Genomic DNA, 26,342 nt, shown 5'->3' with positions numbered 1-26,342 from the left:
AATATAGTCCATGTGCCTGGAAGACACTAGCCCAGACATGTCCTGGTGGGCTTTGCTGAGTCACAGAATTGAACAATCTCCCTGGTGTGGGTTTGTGCAACTGAGTCACAGAGCTGAGCAATCCCCCACTGTGTGATGCTTGCATAACTTGTCATTGAATTATAAATCCGTTATTAATTAGTGGTCATTCAACACCCTCTTGGGCGGGGATCACCACCCTTCTAGTAGAGACTCTCCAATTTACAACATATTTCTCTAACAACCATACAAAAATATCTCATAACTTCATACATACTGATAATATACATATTTGGACAGAACAATGGGTTTCAGCAGATCATGACATTTCATATCATGTCTTACATGGCATGTTTATTATGAAATATATCATAATTATTTATGAATGATGCATATGGGGGTTATAGTGTACTACTGTGAGATACAGTATGTCACACCTGGGCAGAACAATCACAAACCAAAAGTTGTCATACCTGCTGAGGCATCTGCCTCAATTACTTGTAATGAGTCATTATCTAAACAACCAGCAAATGAAGGATAGTGGGAGAGGAACTAAACTGTGTGTTGAAATTCAAATGAGTCAGAATGTTCCCTCTTTTGTTATTAAAGCAGTTGAATGGGGTGTGGCACTTTGTTTGAGACCAGGCTGAGGTCACCCTCTCCCTGCTCACTGTTCCAAGATGTAGGCACAAATTGCATCCTAGATTTAACTGGCCCACTGTGATCCAGCACAGTATGAATGTACACTGGGTCAGTCTGTTGGTAAAAGCTTTGCAAGCCAGTCCTGCCCTGTGATCACTCTGTCCTTAACTACCTGCCTTTAGTCTTACAAATGTTATGAAGTACGCCGCCATAATATGGATGGCATTGGCCACACTAGCATCCAACTGAGTGTGTAGGCATCACCAGCGAGCCTTCAGCCATCCAAAGGCATACTCCACTACTATCCTGAAGCTGCTTAGTTTGAAGCTGGTCACATTTTCCAGGGTTGTTGATGTCAGTGTAGGGTTTCATTAGCCAGAGCTGGAGCAAGTATGTAGGGTCTCCTAGAATAACCATGGACATTGAGACATCATACCAAACTGCATCATTTTAGGGAATAAAGTCTCTTCCACACTTTCAAATATAGCCCAATCTCCTCAGCACCCTGACATCATAAGCCTTTCTTGTATGTTCAAACCTCAGCGTTCATGAACCTGCCTTTATGATTCATTAAATCTTGAAGAACAAGTGAATAGTACCTTTTTCTGCTGATGTATTCATTCACTCCTTTTGGTGGGCAAAGTATGGGGATGTGGGTGCTATTGATGGCTCCCCAGGCAGTTTGGAAACCCAATTCTCTAGAACCCAGCTATAATTTCTGGAACTTTGGTGATGGCAACTACTTATGGGTAGATGAGAATGTTGATAGCTTCACAAACTGCATCCCCACAAGCCCGACAGTGGAGTTCCCTGCACCAAAGTGGTTTGCAACTCACCAGTACCTGTCCAGCCTTGCCAGCTTCCAAAGGGCAATAGCTTTTGCCCCAGTATGGGTCTACAGAACTGAGTGTTCTGCCACTATAGGGTTGGGGCCAGCTCCTCGTGGAGCTCCAGGAATGCCTGCTTTCTCCTTTTGAAGTTCTGCAGCAACACGTCATCATCCCAAGTTTCCAAGACAATGTGATCCCACCACACTGTGCTGGTTCTCCTGGTCCAGAAGCAGTGGTCTACCCATGGACATACAGTCAAACACCAGCAATCTCCTGCATCTCTGTGTCATAGGGTAACAGTGGATCAGTCATCACCACAGTCACTCATCTTTGATTTGTGAGAAAGGTCCGAGTCCATTCACAAGATGCTTACTGGTTGTGTATGCAACACACACATATTTGTCCTGCAAGAAGGAGCAGGAGCAGAAACACATCATTGCTCACTTGCTCCATGTCTTCCACCAAGCTGGGCAGGAGAAAAGGGTGAGCAGAAATATCCATTGACATGTGCGTGAAGGCAGTGGACAGCATCAATAACACACTGCAAGGAAGTTCCTAGAGTGTCTCCTGTGATGCATAGAATTTTGAGATACCACCTTTGAAATGCTAATGCCAAACACATGTACCAAAAAGAGGAAGTGTGGATGTGGGTGTACATGGTTTACAGCTTGTACACGTGTCAAGCACAGCATATGTGGACACTCAGCATGGATGTAGGAGTACATGTGTGAGCATAAACTTGGATAAGTACCCCAGTAAGTGTGCCAGTGTAGATGTAGCCTTTGAAGCTATCTATGTTTATATACTGCACTTATCACTATGATATCTGAGCACTTACGGTGAATGCATTCCAAGAAGTGTTTGTGAGTTCTCTGGATTATGCAAGGAGATTCAGGGACTCTTTTTTGTTGTTGTTGTTTGTTTGTTTGTTTTTTATTTGTTTTTTTGGTTTTTTCTTTTTGTTTTTTTACAACCTCCTTCTAACACAAACTAAAAAAGTTCCACTAAGAGAGCCCTACCATATGGAAATACAGACTCCATGCCATACCTGGACCAATTGATTCATCAGAAAGGGTAAATCCATTCATAAAAGTTCAAAAATCTAATAGACAAATACAAATGGCCATAGACCAATATAAATGAAATATGATCCTAGGTACTTATCTGGCCACCATCACCGTAGTATCTGAGCATCTCACAATCATTCATGTATTTGTCCTCACAAAACCTCTGTGAAGCAGGCAGTGATATTCTCCCCATTTTATAGGTATGGGAGCAAGACCCAGATATCAAAGGTATTTAGGTGCCAAATGCAGGCATCTAAATATCTTTGAGTTTCTGGGCTTAAGTGACTTGCCCAACATCAGACAGGAAGTCAGTGTTGGAGCAGAGACAGGAACCTAAATCTCCCAAGTACTAAAGTAGTGGCCTAGCCCCTGGACTTTCCTTCCTTCCCAATTTTACTCATCCTGGGTTTACAAGAGCTGGTTAGTAGACAAGGAAATATGTCATGAAAATATTTTCCAATTTTTTTTTACTTTTTTATATTATTTTTATCAGCATTTTTATTTCATTTTAAATGTTCTGTCTAATTCTAGCATTTACCACATTGGACTGCATGTCAGCAGATACCTTTGGCCGAAGAATGTTGAAATCATACAGAATTTGTAGTGGTTGAAGGATTATTCAGATATGCACATATGCCCTTTGGATCTGCTTAATAGCTTCTGTGGTACAAAGAATAACACGCAACATTTTCAAAGGATGCCATATTTGTGTACAGAACAATCCATCAACTGCTTAGGACACATTACAACACAACCTATTTCACTGAAAGTCACTGTTGATGATGCAATTGTCCTAGACAATAAGAATAAGCCATGCACTTTGTGAGGTTTATATGATTCTCTTCCAAGTTTGTTCATCGCCCTGCCACAAAACCAGCTCTGCTGCAAAACCTTTTATAAACAAATACCTCTGGGATAATGTTTGCTAAAGCAGTTTGCCATTGGTCAGGCAGATGTAATGCAAAATCCAGCCCTAAGTGGCCTCAAACCTGAAAACAAAATTGTACTCACTAAGGGCCAGATTGTCAGGGCTTGTCTACACGAGAAAGTTATTCTGAAATATGGTGGGTGTGAATTTAAAATGCGATAGCTATTCCGGAATAAGAGTGCTCCCATGAGGAACTATTCAGGAATACCTTATTCTGCAATAGCTAGTCCAATCAACATCCCTAGTGTAGATAAGCCTTGACCCAGCAAATGACCCTGTGCAAGGTGACCCATTACTCTCCTGTGCTGGTTTCCCATATTAAATGCAGCAGTGTGAAAGGGAGAGTAGCCTCCATGGGGCTACTATTCTGTTCCCATGCAGGTGGAGGGACAAAGGGGGCACCTTTGAACTAGAACTTAGCTTTTAGAAAAATATCCAGTCTTGAATTAAAATGTACCAGTGATGGAAAATCCACCACATCTTGATAAATTGTTTCAATGGTTGACGACTCTCACTATTAACAATTTGCATTTTATTTCTAGTCTAAAACTGTCACGCTGCAGCTAGATCTTCTTATACTTTTGTCTGCTAGTTTGAAGAGTTTTCTATTATCAAATTTCTGTTCCCTGTGTGAAAAAGTGTGATCAACTTAACCCTTATTCTTCTGTTTGATAAACTAAATAGATTGAGCTCCTTGAGTCCACTCTAAGACATGTTTTCTAATCCTTTAATCATTCTCATGGTTTTTCTCTGAAAGCCCTCCAATTTATCAACATCTTTCTTGAATTATCAACACCAGAACTGGTCACAGTATTCCAACAGCGGTTGCACCAGTGTCAAATACAGAAGTAATATAACCCTCCCTACGCCTACCCAAGATTCCTTTGCTAATACATCGAAGGATTGCATTAGCCCTTTTGGTCAAAGTGTTGCACTGGTAGCTCATGTGTAGCCAATTATTCACCATGACCCTCAAGTCTTTTTCTGGGTCAGTGCTTCCCACAATAGAGTCCCACACCCTGTAAGTATGATCTCCATTCTTTGTTCCGAGGTATATAACTTTACATTGGCCATATTGAAATGCATAATATTTGCTGTGCCCAACTTACCAAGTGATCCAGACCACTCTGTATCTTTATTTACCTCTCTTCCAATCCTTGTCCTCTGCAAACTTTATCAGTGCTGATTTTATATTTTCTTCAAGGTCATCGATAAAAGTGTGGGGGCAAAGACTGATCCCTGTGGAACCACACTAGAATTACACCCATCCAACACTGATTCACCATTTACACTTACATTTTACAGTGGGCATGTGGAAGGACCAGTAAAGGAAGTCATTGGGAGGCAATTGTGGGGATGGCTATGAAATAGCAGGGACAGTGGGAGGTGAAGGGGCTAATGGGGGAGTCATTGGGAATTTACTAGGGAATTCGGGGGCCAGTGAGGGGTGAAGGTGTGACGCTTCCCAGGAATATGCTGGGTTGTGAGGCACCTTGCTACCACCGACCTTTAGCATAAGAAAGCCTCATCTGTGCCTACTGTGGGTCTGCTTCCCAACCCTATCAGCCACCGGCATCCTAAATACTCCCTTCTAGGCCTTGCAGGCCCTGATGTCACCCTACAGGTTATTGACTGGCATACCCCAATCCTTACGCCCTTTGAGCATCTCTCTGGTATTCATAGATTTGCTGCTTCCAAAGAAACAGTACACCCCAGCTTGCCAGTTCCACCTCAGATCATTGCTCCGCTTACCACAGAGCACTTAGATATATTTATAGTGAAATCAGTTTAAGTGTATTTAACAAAGCATAGAGATTCAAGTAGTAGCAAGTAAAAGTATTGGAAACAAATGTTTATATATAAAATAAAATTATAACACTCATTTTACAACCTAGACCTAATTAACAAGATACTGTTACGTCTAACCAAATATTGCTCACACAGAATTGTTGCAGCGTTTTACAACCAAGTTGGTTGTGACCCTCTTTTCATGGGACAGGCATGATGTCACTTGCCTCCCAGGTGAAGGACCCAATGTGTTTCCTTGCATCCCAAGATATATCATAACAATCTTTTGTCTTTATTCATAAACAGGATCTTTCCCCTTCACCTTGCCTGTCCGTTTCACTCTAAAATTTCCTCTCATGTACATTTTACAATCTTTTATTCCACCTCTGGCTTCATGTACATTGTGGTATACATTATGAGGCACACAATATCCAAATGGCCCGACAGATAATTAGGTGTCCGTTACTTTCTGCCTGAAAGGAACATTTGCGAGGTATGTCACTTCCTGGTGACCTGCCTTAATTTAAAGAGCTAAGAACATAATTTTCAGTATCAGTATAAATACATAATTCCTTAAATATTATCCCTACATACATTTCACAATGATTATGATGACCAGTGGGCTAGTGGCTCTTGGTAAAGACCTCAAATGCCACTCTTTGGTGATATATTACGCATATATCCAACCCAGGGGATCTCTGTAAAACTCTATGCACCCTCTGCACCCTCTGCCAGTTGACATCAGTGGGTCCTGAGTCACAGAAAGGAACTATGGAGAGTCAGCAAGGGGTAACTGTGGGGGTCAGAGATGATTGGGAAGTGGAGAGTCCATGAGGGGTAATTGGGGGGTCAGTTGGGTGTGATTGGGGGTCATCTGGGGGATAAGAAGTGGAGGGTCAAGAGGCAGGTCAGTGAGAGATAACTGGGAGTCAGTTGAGGTGATTGGAGAATGAAGGGTCCAATGTGGGATGAGGGTTAATTGGGGTCAGTTAGCGTTACTGGAGATGAAGGGGGCTACTGTGGGGTTGTAGAATGAAGGGGGTGAGCTGAAGGTGATGGGGAATCAATGGGGAGGTTAGTGAGGGAAACTGGGGGTCAGTTGAGGGTGATGGGATGTGGGGGTGCAGTGAGTGCAATGGGGACAGTTAGATTGATGAGGAGTCAGAGGGTGGTGGTGGTGGGGGGTCACAATATGATCTGCACATACTGGACAATGTTAATAAAATTATTTAATTCTTATTTTTGGAACAGGAAGTAGTTCCTACATACAGGAAGTGTTTCCGAAAAACCCGGAAGTGATCTTTAGTTGCGCCTGCGCAGAGCGGCTGCAGGCGGCCAATTCCGCTTTACTATTTTTTTCCCCAGCACGTAACCCGGAAGTGGCTGAACAGGAAGCGGCTCCCTATTGGCTCAGAGCAAAGGGCCTTGCTGAGAGGGAAGCGGTAGTCTTGGCGGGGGAGACTCCCGCAGCCGGAAGTACGTTTAACGCCTCACTCGGGGTTCAAGCCTCGCTCCGAGCGGGGAAGTGACGCGACGCCGCAGGCAGAGCCTGGAGCCACCGTAGGGAGGCCGGGCGGGAACCCCCACAGGAGCCGCCCGCGCCCAGCAGCGGGAGCCCGTGGTCCCGCCCAACACGGGGGCCGAGGCCGCTCCCCTGCGGAGGAGCCGCCGCGCCCGGTTAGTGCCCTGGACAGCACCCCCCGGCGCCGCGGGCGGTCGGGCGCCCAGTCCCGGGCCCGCTCCGCGCACCATGTCCGGCCCGCCGCTGGGGGCGCCGCACAGCCCGGAGGAAGGGCCCGGCAGCGCCGCGCAGTGGTGAGTACTGGCAGGCACGGCCGCTCGCAGGCAGCGCTGGGGCTGTGCCGGGGGAGGGGCCGCGGCGGGCTGGACGGATCCGTCCTCTCGGGGATGCGGCCCGGCGGGTTGTGCCGGGGGCTGAGCGCTGCCGAACCTGCTGCCTCCGGGCTGGGGACGAGCTTCGGAGTCTGGCCGGGGACGAGCTTCGGAGCCTGGACCCTGCTTGGAGGGAGCCCTGGGCCAGGAGATGGCAGCTACTGCTGGGTATGGCGATGGCAATAGCAAGATGCTCTGGTTTGCCACCGACCTAGGGCCGCAGTGGAGGGTGATCAGGACCCCCAGCTACTGGGGGCAGGGGGATTATTGCATGTCACTGGGGTGTAGCCAGCAGTGGGGTTCCCAGACACTCTCAAAACGCTGTGTGAAGCCGGGTAAGTAACAAGCATGGTTAGGCTCATGGAGGGTTACCCAGACAGGGGGAGACGTTTGAACTGGATCTGGATCCTGAAAGGAATGGGAATCAGATTAGGGTAAGGAGAGGTGGGGCGAGGGATGCAGCCTACTTTCACTACCCTACGCTAACGCTGGATGGGCACGTGGCATGTTTTCTCTCTGTTTGACTACCGAGGAATAACAGAGATATGCACACAAGACCTGGTCTTGCCTCCATGTTTAAACAAAGAGTATGCTATTCCTCTGTAAAACTGTATTTTGATTTTTTATTTGGCAGCTTTTTCTAGTGGCCAGAGTTGCTTTATCAAAGGAAAACTTCCCTAATTTTGGGAACCATCTTATGGTTTCCTGTTCTAGGTCAGTCCCTCAAAGACAATATTGGCATGGTGCATCAGCCTGAGAAGGCCTGCTTTGTGTATAGGCAATGATCTTCCTGAAAGACTTGAGTGGGATCTAAGGCAATAGTGTAGCTAGATAAAGACTGCCCCAAAAGGATTAAGTGGACAGTGAGTATCAGTGAGCAGAAGGGCAAACACTTCTTTCACTCCTCCCATGAACATCACATAGAATAGATCTGTGCCATTTTCAGGTTTCTCCCAATAAAATGTATAGAAGAATCTCTTCTTACGCAGACAGGACTGGCTGCAGGGTTGTTCCCAGAAGAGGAAATGGGCAGTGGCTCTGCAGTTGCAATAAATCTCTCTCAGTTGGCCGAAGATGGCTTCCTCCAGGAGTATGAATCAGAGCAAGACTTCCCTTTTTCACACCTCTGAGACTGAGTGGTTTTGTACTCCGTTTAAATATGGAGAAGGGCAGTTATTCATTTCTGCTTGAGCCTTTTTTGTCAGTCAATATCTTTGCAAGCAAGAGATAAGAGAGCAAGCCGAATAAGATCTGTACAGTGTAATAATTCCAATCTAAACCAGTCATTAGAAATAGCTCTTCATTGTCAATAACTAAGCCAGGACCACTATGCTTAGTTTGTCTCCTAGGTAGCTCACTTGTTAGAGGAACGCCTGATGATCAGCCCCATTTGGTTACCTCCAGTGAGGAGAGGAGAGCTGCAGTGCTGTTGTGACTGAGTGGCATGCAACTTCTGAGTCACAGAATCCCTACCTCGGGGGTTACAGAAAGATATGGGATGCACTGATCTTTCCAGTAAGAAAGGTTTCCCTACTTCCCTCCAATTACAGTTCTAGCCTTCAACACTGTTGTCTTTCTTCCTCTCTCCTAAGAAGCAACTGAGGAAACCCCAAAAGTCCATGACATCTAAAATATATAAAAAAATAATGGAGAAAACACACTAGGTCCCATTCTTGCAATAATTCTTCCACTAAAAACGGTGAAGAGGAGCTCTTTTGCTCAGAATCAGGTTCTGACTGTGTGAATCAGGACAGGTTGTTTCCCATGGAAACTCTTATGGAACAGGAGAACTCTATCAAACAGATAGAAAATGGAAACAGTTGGAAAATGGTAAGATGAGATACACTTTAGAGCTGTAATATTTCCAAAGAACATTCTTTCTCTAGTCCCAGACCTCCAAACATCCAGAAAAGCAACCAGCTATGAAAATAGAGCTTACTTATTGAATATTGAGTTTGTAGAAAAAGCCCTACCTGGACTCTACTTGGGCTTACTCATGACTGAAATCTGAAATTCTTCAGGCCCTCTGAGATTTAGAAATTAGATTGCTGCATAGTACAACCTTAGAGTTATGAACACCAGAGTTACGAACTGACCAGTCAACCATATACCTCATTTGGAACCGGAACTACGCAGTCAGGCAGCAGAGACCAAAACAAACAAACCCCCAAATACTGTACAGTACAGTGCTGTGTTAAATGTAAACTACTAAAAAAAATAAAGGGAAAGTTTAAGAAAAGAAAAAGATTTGACAAGGTAAAGAAACTGTTTCTGTGCTTGTTTTATTTAAAGTAAGATGGTTAAAAGCAGCATTTTTCTTTTGCATAGTAAAGTTTCGAAGCTGTAATATATCAATGTTCAGTTGTTAACTTTTGAAAGAACAACCATAATGTTTTGTTCAGAGTTACAAACAGCCTCCATTCTCGAGGTATTCATAACTCTGAGGTTCTACTGTATCAAGATTTAAAATGGAGATGGAATTGCAGCAATGGCTTCATAGAGCGTTCTAATTTCTGTATATTTCTGACATATAATGTTTCATTAAGAACATCACAGGAAATTCCTCTGACTGACACAGCTATGGTTCAGAAGTTAACATAATCGTTTTTGTCCTGGCAATTAGCAACTACTTGAAAAGTCACCAATTCTACAAACCTTGTGTACCCATAGTTAGAAGACATTCTCATCCTCACAATCTTGAAGAACAAAAGGATTTGTTATGCTTCTGCCAGAGCCATCTGGTTACAATCAAGGCCCCAATGTACTCTAGACCAAGCTGGAGGTTCTCAAGAACAAGCTGGACCTAAATTGTGGAGCAGGGTACCTAGATCTTGTAGCCTCTGCAGTTTCTGATTTTTTTCTAGCTATATATTTTATTGTCAAAATATGCAATTAATTCCCTTGTTGAATTTGTTTTTTATATTCAATTTATTTTACTCTGGTCACATGCTCCCAATTTACAATATGCATTAAATTGTTATCTTTAGGTTTCAGAGTCAACATATTAAGATGAACATAAGAACGGCCATACTGGGTCAGACCAATGGTCTATCTAGCCTAGTATCCTGTCTTCTGGCAGTGGCCAATGCCAGATGCTTTAGAGGGAATGAACAGAACAGGTAATCATCCATGAATGGGGCCTGAATCATAGTGTCTTCACAAATTTATAGGGAGTCGACAGTCCACAAGTGGATTTATTCAACTGAGATTCACAAGATGAACAATTTGATGACTGAGATTAAAGATACACTAAAAGGTATTTTATAAAACAAGGAGGGAAGCTGTCTCTGTCCTCTTGCTTCTTTGAGGTATCATTTTGGCCTGAAACGGTATTGGCTTTTGCTTGTTTTGTATTTTTTCCTCATTAGAGAAAGAGACATAATTTTTTTCTATATGTCTTTCACATTAGAAGTTCAGAACTGGCCTTTCATAATGATTGCATAGAGAGCAGGTAGGACTATAGTGGAGATGCAATGCTAGTTAAACTTGATTGAGGGGAGCGCTACTTTTGTTCAAACAGAGATGGAGAGGGAAATACCTATACAATGAACATTTATTAACATACCTGGTTGGATAAACATTGGGGAGAACAGATTCTTAAGGATTCAACATCCTGCCTCTTCAGTTAATGGCTGATAATATCCACAGTATGAAATGCAACCTCTAGGGAGCACCAGATTTGACATTCCTATTTTATTCTAAGGTAAGAAAAAATCAGAATTTTTAAAAAAATTATTTATTTTGATATAAGGATCCTCAGACTGCTTTTTTATATCATCAACAACAAACAGCATAATTAAAAAATGGCCCAAATCCACATTTTTTCTGCTTTTGTAGGTCACTTTTGACCTGCTCAAGTATTTTCTGCTGCCTTCCCACCACTTACATTTCTGAACAGGAAGTTTTAAAAAATTGTCATGTAGGTTGTCACACATGGACAAAAAAGACCTAGTTCTTAAGTTCAGTAAAGGTAGCTTCTATATGTCAGTTTCCTCTGCCAGTGACACAGTGAAAAAAGGTGGGATACTTATACCTGGGCCCTATTCTTAAATTTCATACTGAATAAGTTGGCTAGATCATCCTAGAGAAGATTTCAACCCATTTATCACTACTTCTCTTCCTGTAAGTTCATCACCATCATGTTATATTCAAAGGTTTGGCTTATATTCAAGATGTACTGCATTGTTAATTACTGTAAAATGGCAGTGAAAGATTGGGATAGCTTATTGAAGAACTAGGGAAAGTTTCTATAAAAATTTCATTTTATTTTTATTTTTTTAAAGGGGAGGAAGTGAAATGTAGCAAAACTCAAAAATCTGAAACTATTGAACTCATTTTAAGGATTCTTTATTAACAATGTTACCAAGGAGCATACAACTAAAATTAGTAGCTAGAAGCAGGTCCACTTCCCTGTTCTTTTAGCAGTGCCAGAATGTTAAACTCTGCTCAAATTATAGGAGGAGTTTATTCATAATTCTTTATTAAAAAAATTAAGCTTCATTTAAAAAAATTAATTCCATTTACTCATATGTGAATGGGTTGACTGATAACTCATCACTCCATTTAAATGTACAAAATAATTCAGAACCATGTTCTCTAGAGGAAAAGTGATCTGCAAAGTAGAGAAAAATGGCTTTTAACTCTCTCTCCTGCCTCCACTTTATGATGTATAAAGAAAGGTTGAGCCTTTTTAAAAAAAGAAAAACATTTGAAATGTCAGTCCAGGTCTTTCCTAGTTTTGCTAGAAGACTCATTAGTGATCTCCACTGTGTGTGTTGAGCTTTCTCAACCCTTAATTGAAGCAGCAGAGGTGTCAAATCTTAAGCCTACTTTTATTCCTAATTGTTTCATGTAGGTTTGAGTTAAATAGATGTAAACCAAACAGAACTTTTAAACCGTCTGACTGAAAATTCCTTTCCTTCCCCATTGTTCCGCTTTCAATGTCTTGTAATGCCACATCCTGTTCTTCCTCCTTAGTGAATTATCCATAGGACAAGTGTATCTCTTCAGCATAAACTTGGAATTGTCTAGAAAACAATATCTGTTGGCAAAACTTAGCTTTTGCTTTTCCCTTCCATGGTATGGCACAAAGAATTGTTCACTTCTTTCTGACCAGCAGATGTACTGAGAGTCCAGAGCATACTCACTATCCTTAATGCCTCTATCATCTGTTTCTTCCTTGGTTCCTGATTCTTTGGGTGATTAAAAACAAACCCATAACTCCTTGCTGTAGTGGAGGAAGGAGGAGCATGCCTATTATGGAGTTCATTCCGGCTCCCGTCTTATTTTCATTAATAATCACTTTGGGAGTGGGTTGAGGTGCCTGTGAACTCCATAATTGCTGAGCAGAGCCTCAGGTATTTAGCAGTTCTGTGGCTAGGGAATTTTCTGGCTGCACAAGCTAAGCTTTTACATCTAAAAGAGGAAAGTTTCTAGACCATATGGTTATGAAAGAAACCTTTAAAACATGAACCATGTGTTACAAACCTGCGTGTGATCCAGCAGTCAGTTGGGTGATGTCTTCCTGAGTGTGCATGAACAATAGCTTTGAGAAGTGTAAAGTGATCCTGGAGGGGAGGGGCCCCATCTCTCCTTGTCAGTCTCGGCGGGAGGCCACATCCCCTCGCTGCCGCACCTGTGTGGGCAAGCTTTAGGCAGTACAGGTACGTGGTCAGTGGGCCCAGCCCTCACACAGGATGGGCAAATACACAGTCTACGGCCTCAGGTGGGGCAAGGCAGATAAGCAGTCTAGGGCTCCCTGGTAGGGAGTGAGCACCCACATAGTCTAGGGTTCATGGCAGGGGGTTGAATATAGCTGAGAGTTCACCAGCAGGGGCCAGGTTGCCACCACAGAGGTGGAGTGGCAAGGGGGGAGGTGGATGTGGGCCCTCCTGACTCGACCACATCCCAGCCAAGGGCCTTAACAGTGGCGGGGTTTTCTGCCATTGGGTCAGCAGAGCTCCAGCCGAAACATGTTGATAGGAGCTCGGGTGCAAGCACAGCCCTGGGCTACTTCCTCCATTTCTTTGCCTGTGTACCTGTGGCCAAGGGTTATCATCTGCCTCCTCGGTACATTGCCACTGGCAGCCAAAGCAACTCATTGCTGTCTGAGTTGTTGAACTGCTCAGGCAGGTCAGGTGAGTCCTCAAAGCAGCTGGAGTCCTTGCTGGGTTTCCCCCTCCAGCCACAGCAGGAGACATCCTTCTCCTCCAGTGGCTGTGTCTCAACTGAGTTATAGGGCCCGCCCTTTATACTTTATTCCTGTCCTGCCTCTCTGCTTCTGGTGTGGTGAGCATGGCTTCTCTGGCTCCGCACACCAGAGATTGAGTGACAGTCCCTCCTTGACAGTCTTGGAGGGAGGCCACGCCCCCTAACTACAGACCCCGTTCATCTCAAGAGAATGTTTTACTCTGAAACATGATGACAGCTATGTGTCCAGATTAAGTGTTTCACTGGAATCATTTAAACAAAAACACTGAGATGAAGTATTTACCAATATCTTCTGGTGCCAAAACTCCTACTTGTCTTCTCCTTGGCTAATAAAATCTCTGTTTCCCATTCACAACTTCCATAAAGCAAATATGGGTTGTTAGTACAAAAATATATGGCATATTGAAAACAAAAACATGGGGGAAATGTTAAATATTTATTTATTTAAATTGAGCTGCTGCAGAGCTTTCTACCTGCTCTACTGGAGTGCAACATGGACTGTGGCAAAGTGAACATAAACTATGCTTGGAAATGAGATTTCATATCAAAGTGCAGGAGCTGAGAGCTAACTTTCTAGATTTCAGAGCAAGGAAAGCTCTACAGGTTAAAACCATCCAGACAATACCATGGTTATGATGTATTGCATCAACCACCTGGGGAGCCTAACCTCTCTAGCTATGTCAGGAAGTTGTCCTACTCTGGGAGCAAAGCAACCACTACTGGAACACCCCAGTGGCTCTATATTCACTGGGAAAGGACGATCTCTTAGCAGACTTCTTGAGCAGATGCTACAATTGGAAGCATGAACGATACCTCAGAGACTCATCCATTTCCACAAGGTCTGGAAGGCCCACCAGAGACAGAACACCACATATTTCCAGAATTTCTTGAGAGCAGGCTGGATCCAGCATTGCTGATGGAGGCCCTTCATCTGCATTGGGGTCAGTAGTTCTTCTATGCATGCCCCATGATGCTGTTGAAGCACAAAGTGAAATGAAACCGAGTCATGATGCAGTTAATAGCCCCAACTTGGATTTCTTGGTGGCTTTGGTTCTTGAAACTTTCAGAACTGATATCAGAATCATAAACCTGCTTCCCAGTTCATTGACTCTCTCTTGTTGTGAGAGATTCTCCATCCTAACACTAGATTTTCAGGCTGACATCTTGGTTTCTGTGGTGGTAGGAGCACTAGATTGAATATCCTTCTGAGGTCCAAAAGATCCTTTTGGAAAGCAGGAAATCTTCAATCAAGCAAATCTACTTGAAGAAGTGGAATTGATTCTCCATCTGAGAGTAGACTTGAGATGTTCCTCCACCACTTTTATCTTGGACTATCAACTACAATTGAAACAGTCAGAACTGTCCATTGAGATTAGTCAGGTTCCTACATGGCTGCCATCTTGGTTTTCAGCCCTCCGGTGCGCTAACTGACAGTCTACATTCACCTTCCATAACCAAGTTGCAGAAACAGTTGCTCCAGGTATTCTCTCTAGTTTATGAGCCCCTTCTACTATGGGATTTGAGTCCTGTTCTCACAGTGATCATGGGGCCTCTGTTTGCATTTTTATCAGGTTATTTTCTGTCATCTCTCTGAAGGTGGAATTAATGATAGCCGTAGTATGAACCCAGAGAGTTAGTGAGATGCGGGCCTGAGAACTGATCCTCCTTACACCATGTTCCAGAAGGTAAAAGTGCTTCTGGAGTCTCACTCCAAATACCTGTCTAAAATGGTTCTGATTCCATCTCCACCAGGCAATTAGTCTGCATTTATCTTTCCTCAAGTCTCATCCATATCCAAGAAGGTTAGGCTTTTAAATACCTTAAGGCCCTTTCATTTTATTTGTAAGTTCCCTCTGCCTTTTTGTGCTATAAGAGGGGATGAAACTTGGGGTCAGTACAAATCAGCCCAAATGGATCAGACTATGTACATGTAGGGGGCGTCTGCTTAAATCACGGCGAAATCACACATTTTTCATGGGTTCATCATGGCATAAATAGCAAATTTCATGGGTGTGTCATCTGTGAAATTAGCTATTTATGCCATGACCCACCCATGAAAAATGTGTGATTTGTCCGCAGCGTTTCTCAAACTGGGTGGTCCCGACCCAAAAGGGGGTCGGAAGCCTTCTGTAGAGGTGTTTGCCACCCTTACTTCTGTGCTGCCTTCAGAACTGGGTGGACGGAGAGCAGTGGCTGCTGCTCGGGTGCCCAACTGTGAATGCAGCGCTGCTGCCAGCAGCACCGGAGAAGTAAGGGTGTCAATGCCACACCATGCCACCCTTACTTCTGTGCTCCTGCTGGCGGCACTGCCTTCAGAGCTGGGTGCCCAGCCAGCAGTCACCACTCTCCGCTCTGCCTTCAGAACTGGATAGCCGGAGAGTAGTTACTACTTGCTGGGCGCCCAGTTCTGAAGTCAGTGCTGCTGCCAGCAGCAGCACAGATGTAAGGGTGGCATGGTATGGCATTGACTCCCTTATTTCTGCAGTTCTGTGCTGCTGCTGGTGGTGGCACTGCCTTCAGAAGTGGGCGGCCGGCCAACAGCTGCAGCTCTCTGCTCTTCCTTCACAATTGGGTGGCTGGAGAACAGAGTCTATGGGGGAAACCAAATTTCACAGTCCATGACATGATTTTCATGGCCATGAATTTGGTAGACCCCTATCTATATGTGGTAGTTGTTATGACCAGACAAGTGTTCTGGAGAAACTGAGCCCCTTGGCTAGAGGAGCAGTTAATACCCCCTAATGAGAATTGGTGGAACTGACTGATGAGAGAATAAGTTATCAAATAGACAAGTCTGTCTTTCTTTGTAGCTTTCCCCACTTAGAGATGCGTGTGCAGGTGGGGAGCCAGCAGTTGTCTCTCCTCCCTGTCTGAATGTTAACAACCTGATCCTCACTGCTCTTCTCTCCAGAGTCCTGGAGGTAGGAAGCATAGAAAGAGGAAGAGGCATCTTTTTACATTCAGCATCATGCTCTTTCCCACACAGTGCTCCAGTTTTTTTGGCGGGGTAGGAGATGGAGTGGTAAATGTAAGTGCAGTAGAGTGGTGGGAAAGCAAGAGAGATGGCTATGAATCTGGGAATAGTGAAAAGTTATACCTCAGGAAGAGGGGCCTTATGGGCAAAGGAGGAAGATATTTTTATCTGAGAAGAATGTCATTCCTTGCTACTTTAGTATGTAATAATTAGGTGTGAGTACAAACTAAGTGACAGTGTTCTGTAATAGCTGATCCCGTGATGTGTATCAACTAGAGAAGCACAGGTTTTACCATTGAAATTACTGAAGACTATCTGTTAGTTTCTGTAGTTAGCCAGCTTCCAAGATAACACTATGGTATGTTTACAGTAATTGGTGCAAATTAATCAAAATATCTGTGCTCTGGTCACTTACACTACTCTTCTTCCTCTTCTTTTGTTTTTTTTAAGCATTGCAGGCTGTATGTACCAAGTAGTTCAGACGACTGGGCCGGATGGAAAAAATCTTCTGAAGTTGCTTCCAATCTCTAAATCTTCTGGAAGTTTTATGCCTCTAGTTGAGTCATCAGTCATGCCTGACACTGCTAAAGGGAATATAGCAAGTCCAGTTCATTTTACTATTAAGACACAGCTTGCCAATGCCACCACATCTTCATCTGTCAAGGTACCTGTTTTTAAAACCACTAATCCTGGAGAGATCATTCTTAAAAGGACATTGGATAAACAGGAAAAGGATAGCGTGATCCCTGAAAAAGAAAGTTTAACTGCAAAACCAGTTTCTAACGTTCAGAGTAATTCTGTTTCAGTTGATAGATTGTCGCTGCAAAATGTTGCTGTGTCAACTTCATCTAACCAGAATAATACAGCATATGTGTTAGTAAACACAAAAAGTCTTCCAGTGACGGTGAAGTCTCCTGTGCTGCCTTCTGGACATCACCTACAGATACCAGCTCATGCAGTAGTGAAATCAGTCCCAGCTTCTTCTTTACCACCTACAGTACAGCAGAAAATACTGGCAGCTGCAGCTACAAATGCCTCTGGAGCGGCCGAAGCCACAAAAAGCCCAACTGTTATTTATGTGTCCCCAGTAAATACAGTGAAAACAATAGTGCCCAAGCGCTTACAAACCATTTGCCCAAAACCTGTCACAGAAGTATCAGAACCATTAATACTGACAACTGCACAAACAACGGTAAAGAGTTCTGTTCCACAGGGGGTAACTTCTGATGGCCAGCAGCAGCAGACTCCAATGAAATGGATTGTGCAAGAAAATTCCCAGGCATCAGTACCTTACCTTGTTCCTGTAAAGTCATCAAATAACATGGCTTCAAAGATCTTGAAAACCTTGGCAGCTATGAAGAATGTAGAAAAAAATTCTGCAAATATTTTACCAATCTGTTCTAACAGCCCTAGTGGAAGCCAGACAAAAATCACTCCTATTAAAGATAATGCTCTGGTGATGTACAATGGGAAAGTATATTTGCTGACTAAAAGAGGGTCTGATGTTCTGTCAGCCAAAGTTGACCAACAAGCCTCTCCAGGTACTGATGCTCCTTTTAAAAAGGACACATCTCAGCTGATAACCAATAAGGTGGTAAATCTAGTGTTGTCAAAAAATAAAAGTATGAAACTTACCCAAAAGAATCCAAAGACATGTATAAATACAGAACCTGTTCCACAGCCTGATTTAAGAAAGAACTTAAAACCTGCACCCACTCTACTTCCAACACCAAGTGTTAATCAGCATATTACTACAAACCAGTGCAGGCCTCTGTCTGCAACAGAGGGCATTTCAAGTGAAGTGAATCCAGTTAAAAAAATGGTGACAGATGAAAACATGCATTGTAACAGCAAAGAGAAGAGTCATTCTCCCAAAGCAGCAGCTGCTATTACACCTCAGTCAAAACAACATTGTGCTTTGAATGAAGAACAAAAGGTAACTCTCTCTCCATTAAAATGTGCCCATGTTTATCTATACCAAATTACTTCTACATCCTGACTCTGTGTGACTGAAGCCAGTGTCATTCAAATCATATTTTTCTCTAGACAAGTATATTCCCCCCCAAAAAAAAATTAGTCTAAAAATGTTTAACCCCCCAAAAAGCAGTGAATTTTTAATCAGTAAGATTGCATTATACAAGTGAACAAATGTAAGAAGAGGAAAGAAAGGGAAGCTCACTTCTTTGTTAGCCAATTATTGCCATATTTAATCTGGTAAAAAACTAAAGACTCCTACTGAACCATACCCCTTGTGCCAAGCTATGCTCCCTTTCAGATGGGGCTAAGGATGAGCTCCCCTGGAAGGAAGAGTGAGTCCTGTTCCATCTGTCTGTTTTCCTACCAGCCAAGTCCCAGCCTCTCCTGGGTATTTGGCAAAGAGGGGAATGCTTATTTGAAAATGCTTTGTGCTCATTTTGAAAGAGACAGATATTTAACTGGCAGAGACACTACAATATGAGAGAGAGATATTTGTGCAAACCAGTTGAAGCCTTGGAAGTTCCAGGGGACTGGACTAGCAGGTGCAAAAGTGGATGCCAGGCAACCGTAGACTTATCTCCGATGATCTCCAACTGAAGGGGAGGAAGACACAAGTAGAGAGGCCAGTGATTGACTTTCCTCCATAGTTTCTTCCCTTAAGAGCTTAGTAAAAAGTGAGGTCACAGTGCATAAATAGAAGTTGAGGACCTTAATATAAAAAAACATGCACACAAAAATAAAACCAAAAAATAATCAGATATCCTTTTTCATAGGGTGTAGTTGGCCAACCCTCAGCCTGGGCTCTGTCATAATCTCTTTCAGTTTCTTGCCCTGGGTTCCCTACAAGACCAGCCCTCCAATCCTGGGTAATCTCACTGCTCCTGGCAGTTCAGTTCACTCCCAGGATCTCTTTTGCGTCCAAATACTTCTAGACCATAGTCACGTGCCCCAGGTCTCACCATCGGTTATTGGCTGGGAGCAGCCTTCAAGGGTCCCTTGCCCGTATCAGGCTTGCGGTGTCAGTCTCCCCCAGAAAGAGGAGTGCGGTGAAGGACAGGGCAGCCACTACCCTGGGCTGGGCTCCCCTTGCTACTGGAGCTTATTGGGAGTCCCCAGCAGCCTCTCCTCCTGAGCAAACCCCCCCCCCCCCGTCCTCTCCTCCCCGCAGCATCTTTTTAAGCTCTCCTTTTCCAGGTGGAGCATATTCTGTAGGTGCACCTAATTGGTGCTGCCTGAGTGCAGGAATGGACTGTCTTTCCATCAGTGGGATGGGGGCATGTCCCATCACACACCAACCATCTTCCTCCATGTCCAGAAAGGTTTCTTGCTCAAGTGTCTCTCCAGTCCCATCTCTCTGGAAAAAAAATCTACATTTGCACACTCTTTCCTTGCTTGGTGCTGCACCTGGAAGCTATAGGGCTGGAGTGCTGGATACCAGTTGCATAATCCAGTAGGTTGAGTCCTTTATGAAGGGAGCCATTGTAAGGGCACATAGTCTGTGACTAGGGAAAAGGGACTACCCAGCAAGTAATACCTGAGGAAGTATGCAGCCCATATGATAGTCAGAGCTTCCATCTCAATAATTGAATTCAGTCTCTACCTGGGGATCAACTTCCTTCTTAAATATGAGATTGGGTTCCCTTCTTCCCCAAAGTCTTGGGAGAATGCTGTTCCCAGGCTAATACTGGAAGCATCTATATAGAGAATAAAAAGTCCCTGGTGAACTCTGGGTTCGCGAGGACCAGCACCTGGCTTGGTTGCACTTTCAGGGTATTCAAGGTTTCATCACATTGGTCATTTCACCAATCTTCTTCGTGTCTTTACCTTTTAGCAGATTGGTCAGAGGAGCTGTGATAGATGCAGAATTGGGGATGAACTGGTGATGGTATCTTGCCAGGTACAGAAAGTGCCATATCTCTCTCCTAGTCTGTAGTGTGGTGCATATGTTTATTCATGGACTTTGTCTAATACCAGTTTCACAAGGCCTCCTCTTATCTGATACTCTAAAATAAATTACTTCTGTTACAGTCAACTTGCACTTTGATGGGTTAACTGTGAGGCTGGACTCTTGTAGGGATGTTAGTACTGCCCTTCGGTCCTGTATGTGGTCTTCCCACATACAGCTCTGGATAACAATGTCATCAAGGTAAGCCATGATGTATTGCTGGTGGGGTCCAAGGATTTGGTTCATAAGATGCTAGAAAATTACTGCCACCACTTGCACAGCGAACAATATAGGTTTAAAAATGGAAGTGGCCAGAGGGGGTCCAGAGCATGGTCTTCTCCTGGGAGGATGGAGGTAGGAGAATCTGCCAATAGCCCTTTGTCAGAGGTCAGCAGTACTGAGGTATTGCGCTGGGCCCAGTTGCTCTAACAGCTCATCCACCCTCTGCATTGGGTAAGTGTCAAACTTTGTGGTGGCAATAACCTTGCAGAAGTCTTCACAAAATCAGACCATGCCATCTGCTTTCGAGACCAGGATTATAGGGCTTCTCCAGTCGCTTTTAGACACCTCAATAACTCCCATTCTCAGCAGTCCTCGCCCTTCTTCTTTTTCTGTGTCACACATCGTTTTTGTAAGGCCTAGGGATTCTCTGTAACCAGTTGCCCTGCTGCTTTTTCCAGATGATGCTGTATTAACATTTATTCTGCTGAGACTTGGGGAGAACACTGTAGCATAGTCTCGGATCATTTGCACCAGTTGGATCTTCTGATCTGGTTAAAGGGCCTCGCTTAGTGATATGGGTCTAGGTTCCTAGCAAGCAGCCACCTCGGGTCCTAGTTGAGGGCTCACTGGCTAAGAATCAGGAGAGTTTCCTGGGTCTTCCATGGCTTGAGAAGGTTTATGTGATGAACCTTAGTGTCCTTCCTTCTGCTGGGTAGCTGGATCTCATAATCTACTGGATTCATTTGATTACTGCCACTGAGCCATCAATTTCGACTCTGAGGATGACAATAGCAACAGAATGCCACCTCCAGAGTGGAAAGTTCATAATTATGCATTTTGATTGTATCCTTGTTCTTTCCTCTATTGATCCTGGATGAGGTTCTCTTTTGTAAAAGCGCTCAATGTCATTAGGCATTCCCGTAGGTGTGTAGCGTACTGGGTTGTGCTGATTCAGTTTACATCTTACTTCTCTCAGACATCTTGCAACACATCCAGAATTCCCTGGAGCTGGAGTACATCTTGCATGGGAAATAGCTGTGGTGAGAAGAGTTGGTCCCAGTGCTTAGACTCAGTCCTGACAAACTGCTTCAACATCTCCTTCAACATTTCATTAAATCTTTCCAAGAGACTGTCTGTTTGCAGATGGTACACTGATGTTCTCCGAGCCTTGATTTTAAGAAGGAAGTATAGTTCCCTCATCATTTGAGATGTGAAGTTGGATCCCTGGTCAGCCAATATTGCCCACAGGAAACCTAGCTAGGCAAAGAATCTCATAAGCTCAGGAGTAATCACTGTTACCTTTGCTGAGTGCAAGAATATGGCTTCTGGGTAGTGAGTGGCATAGTCCACCAGTACAAGTATGTTTTGGTTTCCCGAGGAGCTCTTTTCTAAAGGCCCATCCATGACCCTTTGTATTGTCTCAAATGGGGTTTCTACTAATGGCACTGAAACCAAGGGGGCCTTTTTCACAGCTCTTAACAAACAGGGGCAGCTAATAAGGGAGTTTTGCGAGGGAGCTTAGAGGGGGAGGAGGAGAAGAGGAGGTAGATATACAATTAACATTCAGTAAACTAAAGACAATACCTCCCTTCCCTCTCCCTCCCCTCCCCCCCGATAAAGCACAAACAACAATATAGGAAAGAGCTGCAGGAGTAAAAAGAGAATGCAGGTAGAAGTCCAGCAATAGATTGGGGTCTATTCAGTTTATTGCAGTGAATACAACATGTATGAGTTCCTGCCCTGTGGACGAGTGGTGTATGTGTGCTTTTGGTGCAAGGAACTCCTGGCCTTCAGAGACCGCATATGGGCTTTGGAGACCAGGGTGGTTGAACTGAAGGAGTTAAGGGAGACAGTGAGATACATAGATGAGACTTTCTGAGATGCAGTAGAACGGTCCTACCTCCGGTATAGCCTCTGTACTGTAGAGGAGGATGAAAGTCTCAGGGAAGGAGAACATCAAACTGGAGCAAAAGGAAATGATCCCGTAGTTGGGACCCTCCTTCCAGATGATGTCATAATATCCTCTCACACTAAGGATAACTCTCCAGGGGGAGGGAACTCCAGTCATTAGGAAAAGACAGGTAATAATAATTGGGGACTCGATCATTAGAAACATAGATAGCTGGGTTTGTGATGACCAGGAGAACCGCATGGTGACTTGCCTGCCCGGTGCGAAGGTTGCAGATATCTTAAGCATCTAGACAGACTTATGTGTAGTGCTGGGGAGGAGCTGGTGGTCGTGGTACATGTAGGTACCAATGACATAGAGATGAAAAGGAGAGATGTCCTGGGGACCAAATTTAGGCTGCTCGGTAAGAGACTGAAGTCTAGGACCTCCATGGTAGCATTCTCTGAAATGCTTCCAGTTCCAAGCGCAGGGCACCAGTTAGAGAGGCAGAACGGTAGGGTCTCAGTGCGTGGATGAGACTATGGTGTAGGGAGGAGGGGTTTAGATTTATTAGGAACTGGGGAACCTTTTGGGCTCCACCTAAACCAAAATAGAACCAGATTGCTGGCATGTAGAATTAAAATTGTCATAGAGCAGTTTTTAAACCAAGGGCTGGGGGAAAGCCAACAGGTGTGGAGGATCACATGGGTTTGGACAAAGACATCCCTTAGAGGAGGATCTATTAATGGAAATTCTCTATATCCTAGTAAGAAGGAGAGGATGGAAGAGAATAAAATATGGGTAGGATCTGATGAGAAACAGTGAAATGAAAAAAGTCCCATTCAGTTACATCACATAATGGCAGACAGTTAAAAAGTGACAATTTTTAAGTGCTTATATAAAAATGCTAGAAGTCTAAATATTAAGATGGTGAACTTGAGTGTCTCATATTAAATGAGGATATTGATATAATAGGCATCACAGAAACTTGGTGGAATGAGGATAATCAATGGGACCCAGTAATACCAGGGTACAAAATATATCGGAAGGACAGAATAGGTCGTACTGGTGGGGGAGTGGCACTATATGTGAAAGAAAGCATAAAGTAAAATGAAATAAAAATCTGAAATGAACCAAACTGCCATAGAATCTCTAGGGACAATAATTCCATGCTTGAATAATAAGAATATAGCAGTAGGGATATACTGCTGACCACCTGACCAGGATGGTGACAGTGACTGTGAAATGCTCAGGGAGATTAGAGAGAGTATAAAAGTAAAAAAATCAATAATAATGGGGGATTTCAACTATCCCCATATTGACTAGGTACATGTCAGGACGGGATGCAGAGATAGTTTCTTGGCACCTTAAATGACTTCTTCTTGGAGCAGTTAGTCTTGCTAGCCACAAGAGGAGAGGTAATTCTTGATTTAGTCCTAAGTAGAGCACAGGATCTGGCTGAAGAGGTGAATAGCTAAACCACGTGGTAATAGTGGCCATAAATTAATAACATTTAACATCTCTGGAGTGGGACACACCAAAGCAGCCTACCACGGTAGCATTTAATTTCAGAAAGGAGAACTACACACAAATGAGGAAGTTAATTAAACAGAAATTAAAAGGTACAGTGCCAAAAGTGAAATCCCTGCAAAGTGCTTGGAAACTTTTTAAAGACACCATAATAGAGGCTCAATTTAAATGTATACCCCAAATTTAAAAACATAAAGGACCAAAAAAGTGCCACTATGGCTAAACAACAAAATAAAAGAAGCAGTTAGAGGCAAAAAGGCATCCTTTAAAAAGTGGAAGTTAAATCCTATTGAGGAAAATAGAAAGGAGCATAAACTCTGGCAAGTGACGTGTAAAAGTATAATTAGGAAGGCCAAAAAAGAATTTGAAGAACAACAAGCCAAAGACTCAGAAAATAACAGCAAATTTTTTTTAAAGTATATTAGAAGCAGGAAGCTGATAAACAACCAGTGGGGCCACTTGGCGATTGAGATGCTAAAGGATCACTAAAGATAAGGCTATTGCGGAGAAATGAAATGAATTCTTTGTATCATTCTTCACTGCTGAGGATGAGAGGGAGATTCCCAAATCTGAGCAGGTGACAAATCTGAGGAACTGTTCCAGGTTGAGGTATCATTAGAGGATGTTTTGGAACAAATTGATAAATTAAACAGTAGTAAGTCCGCAGGACCAGATGGTATCCACCAAAGAGTTCTGAAGGAACTCAAATGTGAAATTGCAGAACTACGAACTGTGGTATGTAACCTATCATTAAAATCAAATTCTGTACTAGATGACTGGAAGATGACACCAATTTTTTAAAAAGGCTCCAGAGCCTATCCTGGCAATTACCAGACAGTAAGCCCAATTTCAGTACCAGGCAAATTGGTTAAAACTCTAGTAAAGAACAGAATTAATGGACACACAGTTTAATATGATTTGTTGGGGGAAAGTCAACATGCTTTTTGTAAAGGGAAGTAATGCCTCACCAATCTACTAGAATTCTTTGAGGGGATCAACAAGCATGTGGACAAGGGTGTTCCAGTGAATATAGTTTACTTAGATTTTCAGAAAGCCTTTGACAAGCTTCCTCACCAAAAGCTCTTAAACAAAGAAAGTGGTCATGGGATAAGAGATATGGTCCTCTCCTGCATCAGTAACTGGTTAAAAGACAGGAAACAAAGGATAGGAACAAATGGTCAGTTTTCAGAATGGAGATAGGTAAATAGCGGTGTCCCCCAGGGGTCTGTACTGGGGCCGGTACTGTTCAGCATATTCATAAATGATCTGGAAAAAGGGATAAAGAGTGAGGTGGCAAAATTTGCAGATGATACAATACTCAAGGTAGTTAAGTCCAAAGCAGACTGCAAAGAGTTACAATGGGATCTCACAAAACTGGGTGACTGGGCAACAAAATGGCAGATGAAATTCAATGTTGATAAATGCAAAGTAATGTACATTGGAAAACGTAATCCTAACTATACACACAAAATGATGGGCTCTAAATTAGCTGCTACCACACAAGAAAGAGATCTTAGAGTCATTGTGGATAGTTCTCTGAAAACATCCACTCAATGTGTAGCGGCAGTCAAAAAAGCTAACAGAATGTTGGGAATCATTAGAAAAGGGATAGATAATAAGAAAGAAAATATAGTATTGCCTCTTCATAAATCCATGGTATACCCACATCTTGAGTACTACATGCGGATCTGGTCGCCATATCTCAAAAAAGATATATTGGAATTGGAAAAGGTACAGAAAAGGGCAACTAAAATGAGTAGGGGTATGAAAAAAATTCCATATGAGGAGAGATTAATAAACCTGGGACTTTTCAGCTTGGAAAAGGGACGACTAAGGGTGGATCTGATAGAGGTCTATAAAATCATGGCTGGTATGGAGAAAGTAAATAAGGAAGTGTTATTTACTCCTCAGAAGACAAGAACTAGAGGTCACCAAATAAAATGAATAGGCAGCAGATTTAAAACTAACAAGAGCAAGTATTTCTTCACACAACATACAGGCAACCTGTGGAACTCCTTGACAGAGGATATTGTGAAGGCCAAGACTATAACGGGGTTCAAAAAAGAACTAGATAAGTTCATGGAGGATATGTCCATCGATGGCTATTAGCCAGGATAGGCAGGGATTGATGTTTGCCAGAGATTGGGAATGGCTAATGAGATGAATCACTTGATGATTATCTGTTCTGTTTGTTCCCTCTGAAGGACCTGGCATTGGCCATGGTCAGAAGACAGAATATTGATCCAGTATGGCCCTTCTTATTTTCTTATGTTAGCTGCTACAAACTGACACTCAGGGAGGAAGAGCAATACTCCTTAACATAACGCACCCCTGGCCTGCAAAAGCAGGCCAGTAAATGCTTCAGGATGTTCTCCCACCTTGGAAGCCCTGCTCAGGGAATATTGTGAGCTAGCTGCATTGTGGCTTGGT

The 26,342-nt window shown here is 43.3% G+C and overlaps 1 protein-coding gene across 2 annotated transcripts in view; it reads left to right on the top strand.

Annotated features, from left to right (window-relative positions):
* The first annotated feature begins 6,914 nt into the window (after positions 1-6,914).
* The window catches only part of LRIF1 (ligand dependent nuclear receptor interacting factor 1), a 29,083-nt gene continuing 9,655 nt past the window's right edge, over positions 6,915-26,342 (top strand). The window contains exons 1-2 of one of the 2 annotated variants that reach the window (XM_067531489.1): positions 6,915-7,088; positions 16,801-18,286. In XM_067531489.1, coding sequence (XP_067387590.1) covers positions 7,024-7,088; positions 16,801-18,286 — 1,551 coding nt within the window. In that variant the 5' untranslated portion in view covers positions 6,915-7,023. Of the gene's footprint in view, positions 7,089-8,577; positions 8,682-16,800; positions 18,287-26,342 lie in introns of those variants that run through there. The other variant, XM_067531490.1, reaches the window with a different exon arrangement.

This window comes from Emydura macquarii, unplaced genomic scaffold, assembly GCF_026122565.2.
Source record: "Emydura macquarii macquarii isolate MOO-44397 ecotype Brisbane River unplaced genomic scaffold, CSIRO-AGI_Emac_v2 contig_3220, whole genome shotgun sequence".
Classification (NCBI taxonomy): Eukaryota; Metazoa; Chordata; order Testudines; family Chelidae; genus Emydura; species Emydura macquarii.
This window is presented reverse-complemented; position numbering and strand designations above follow the sequence as displayed.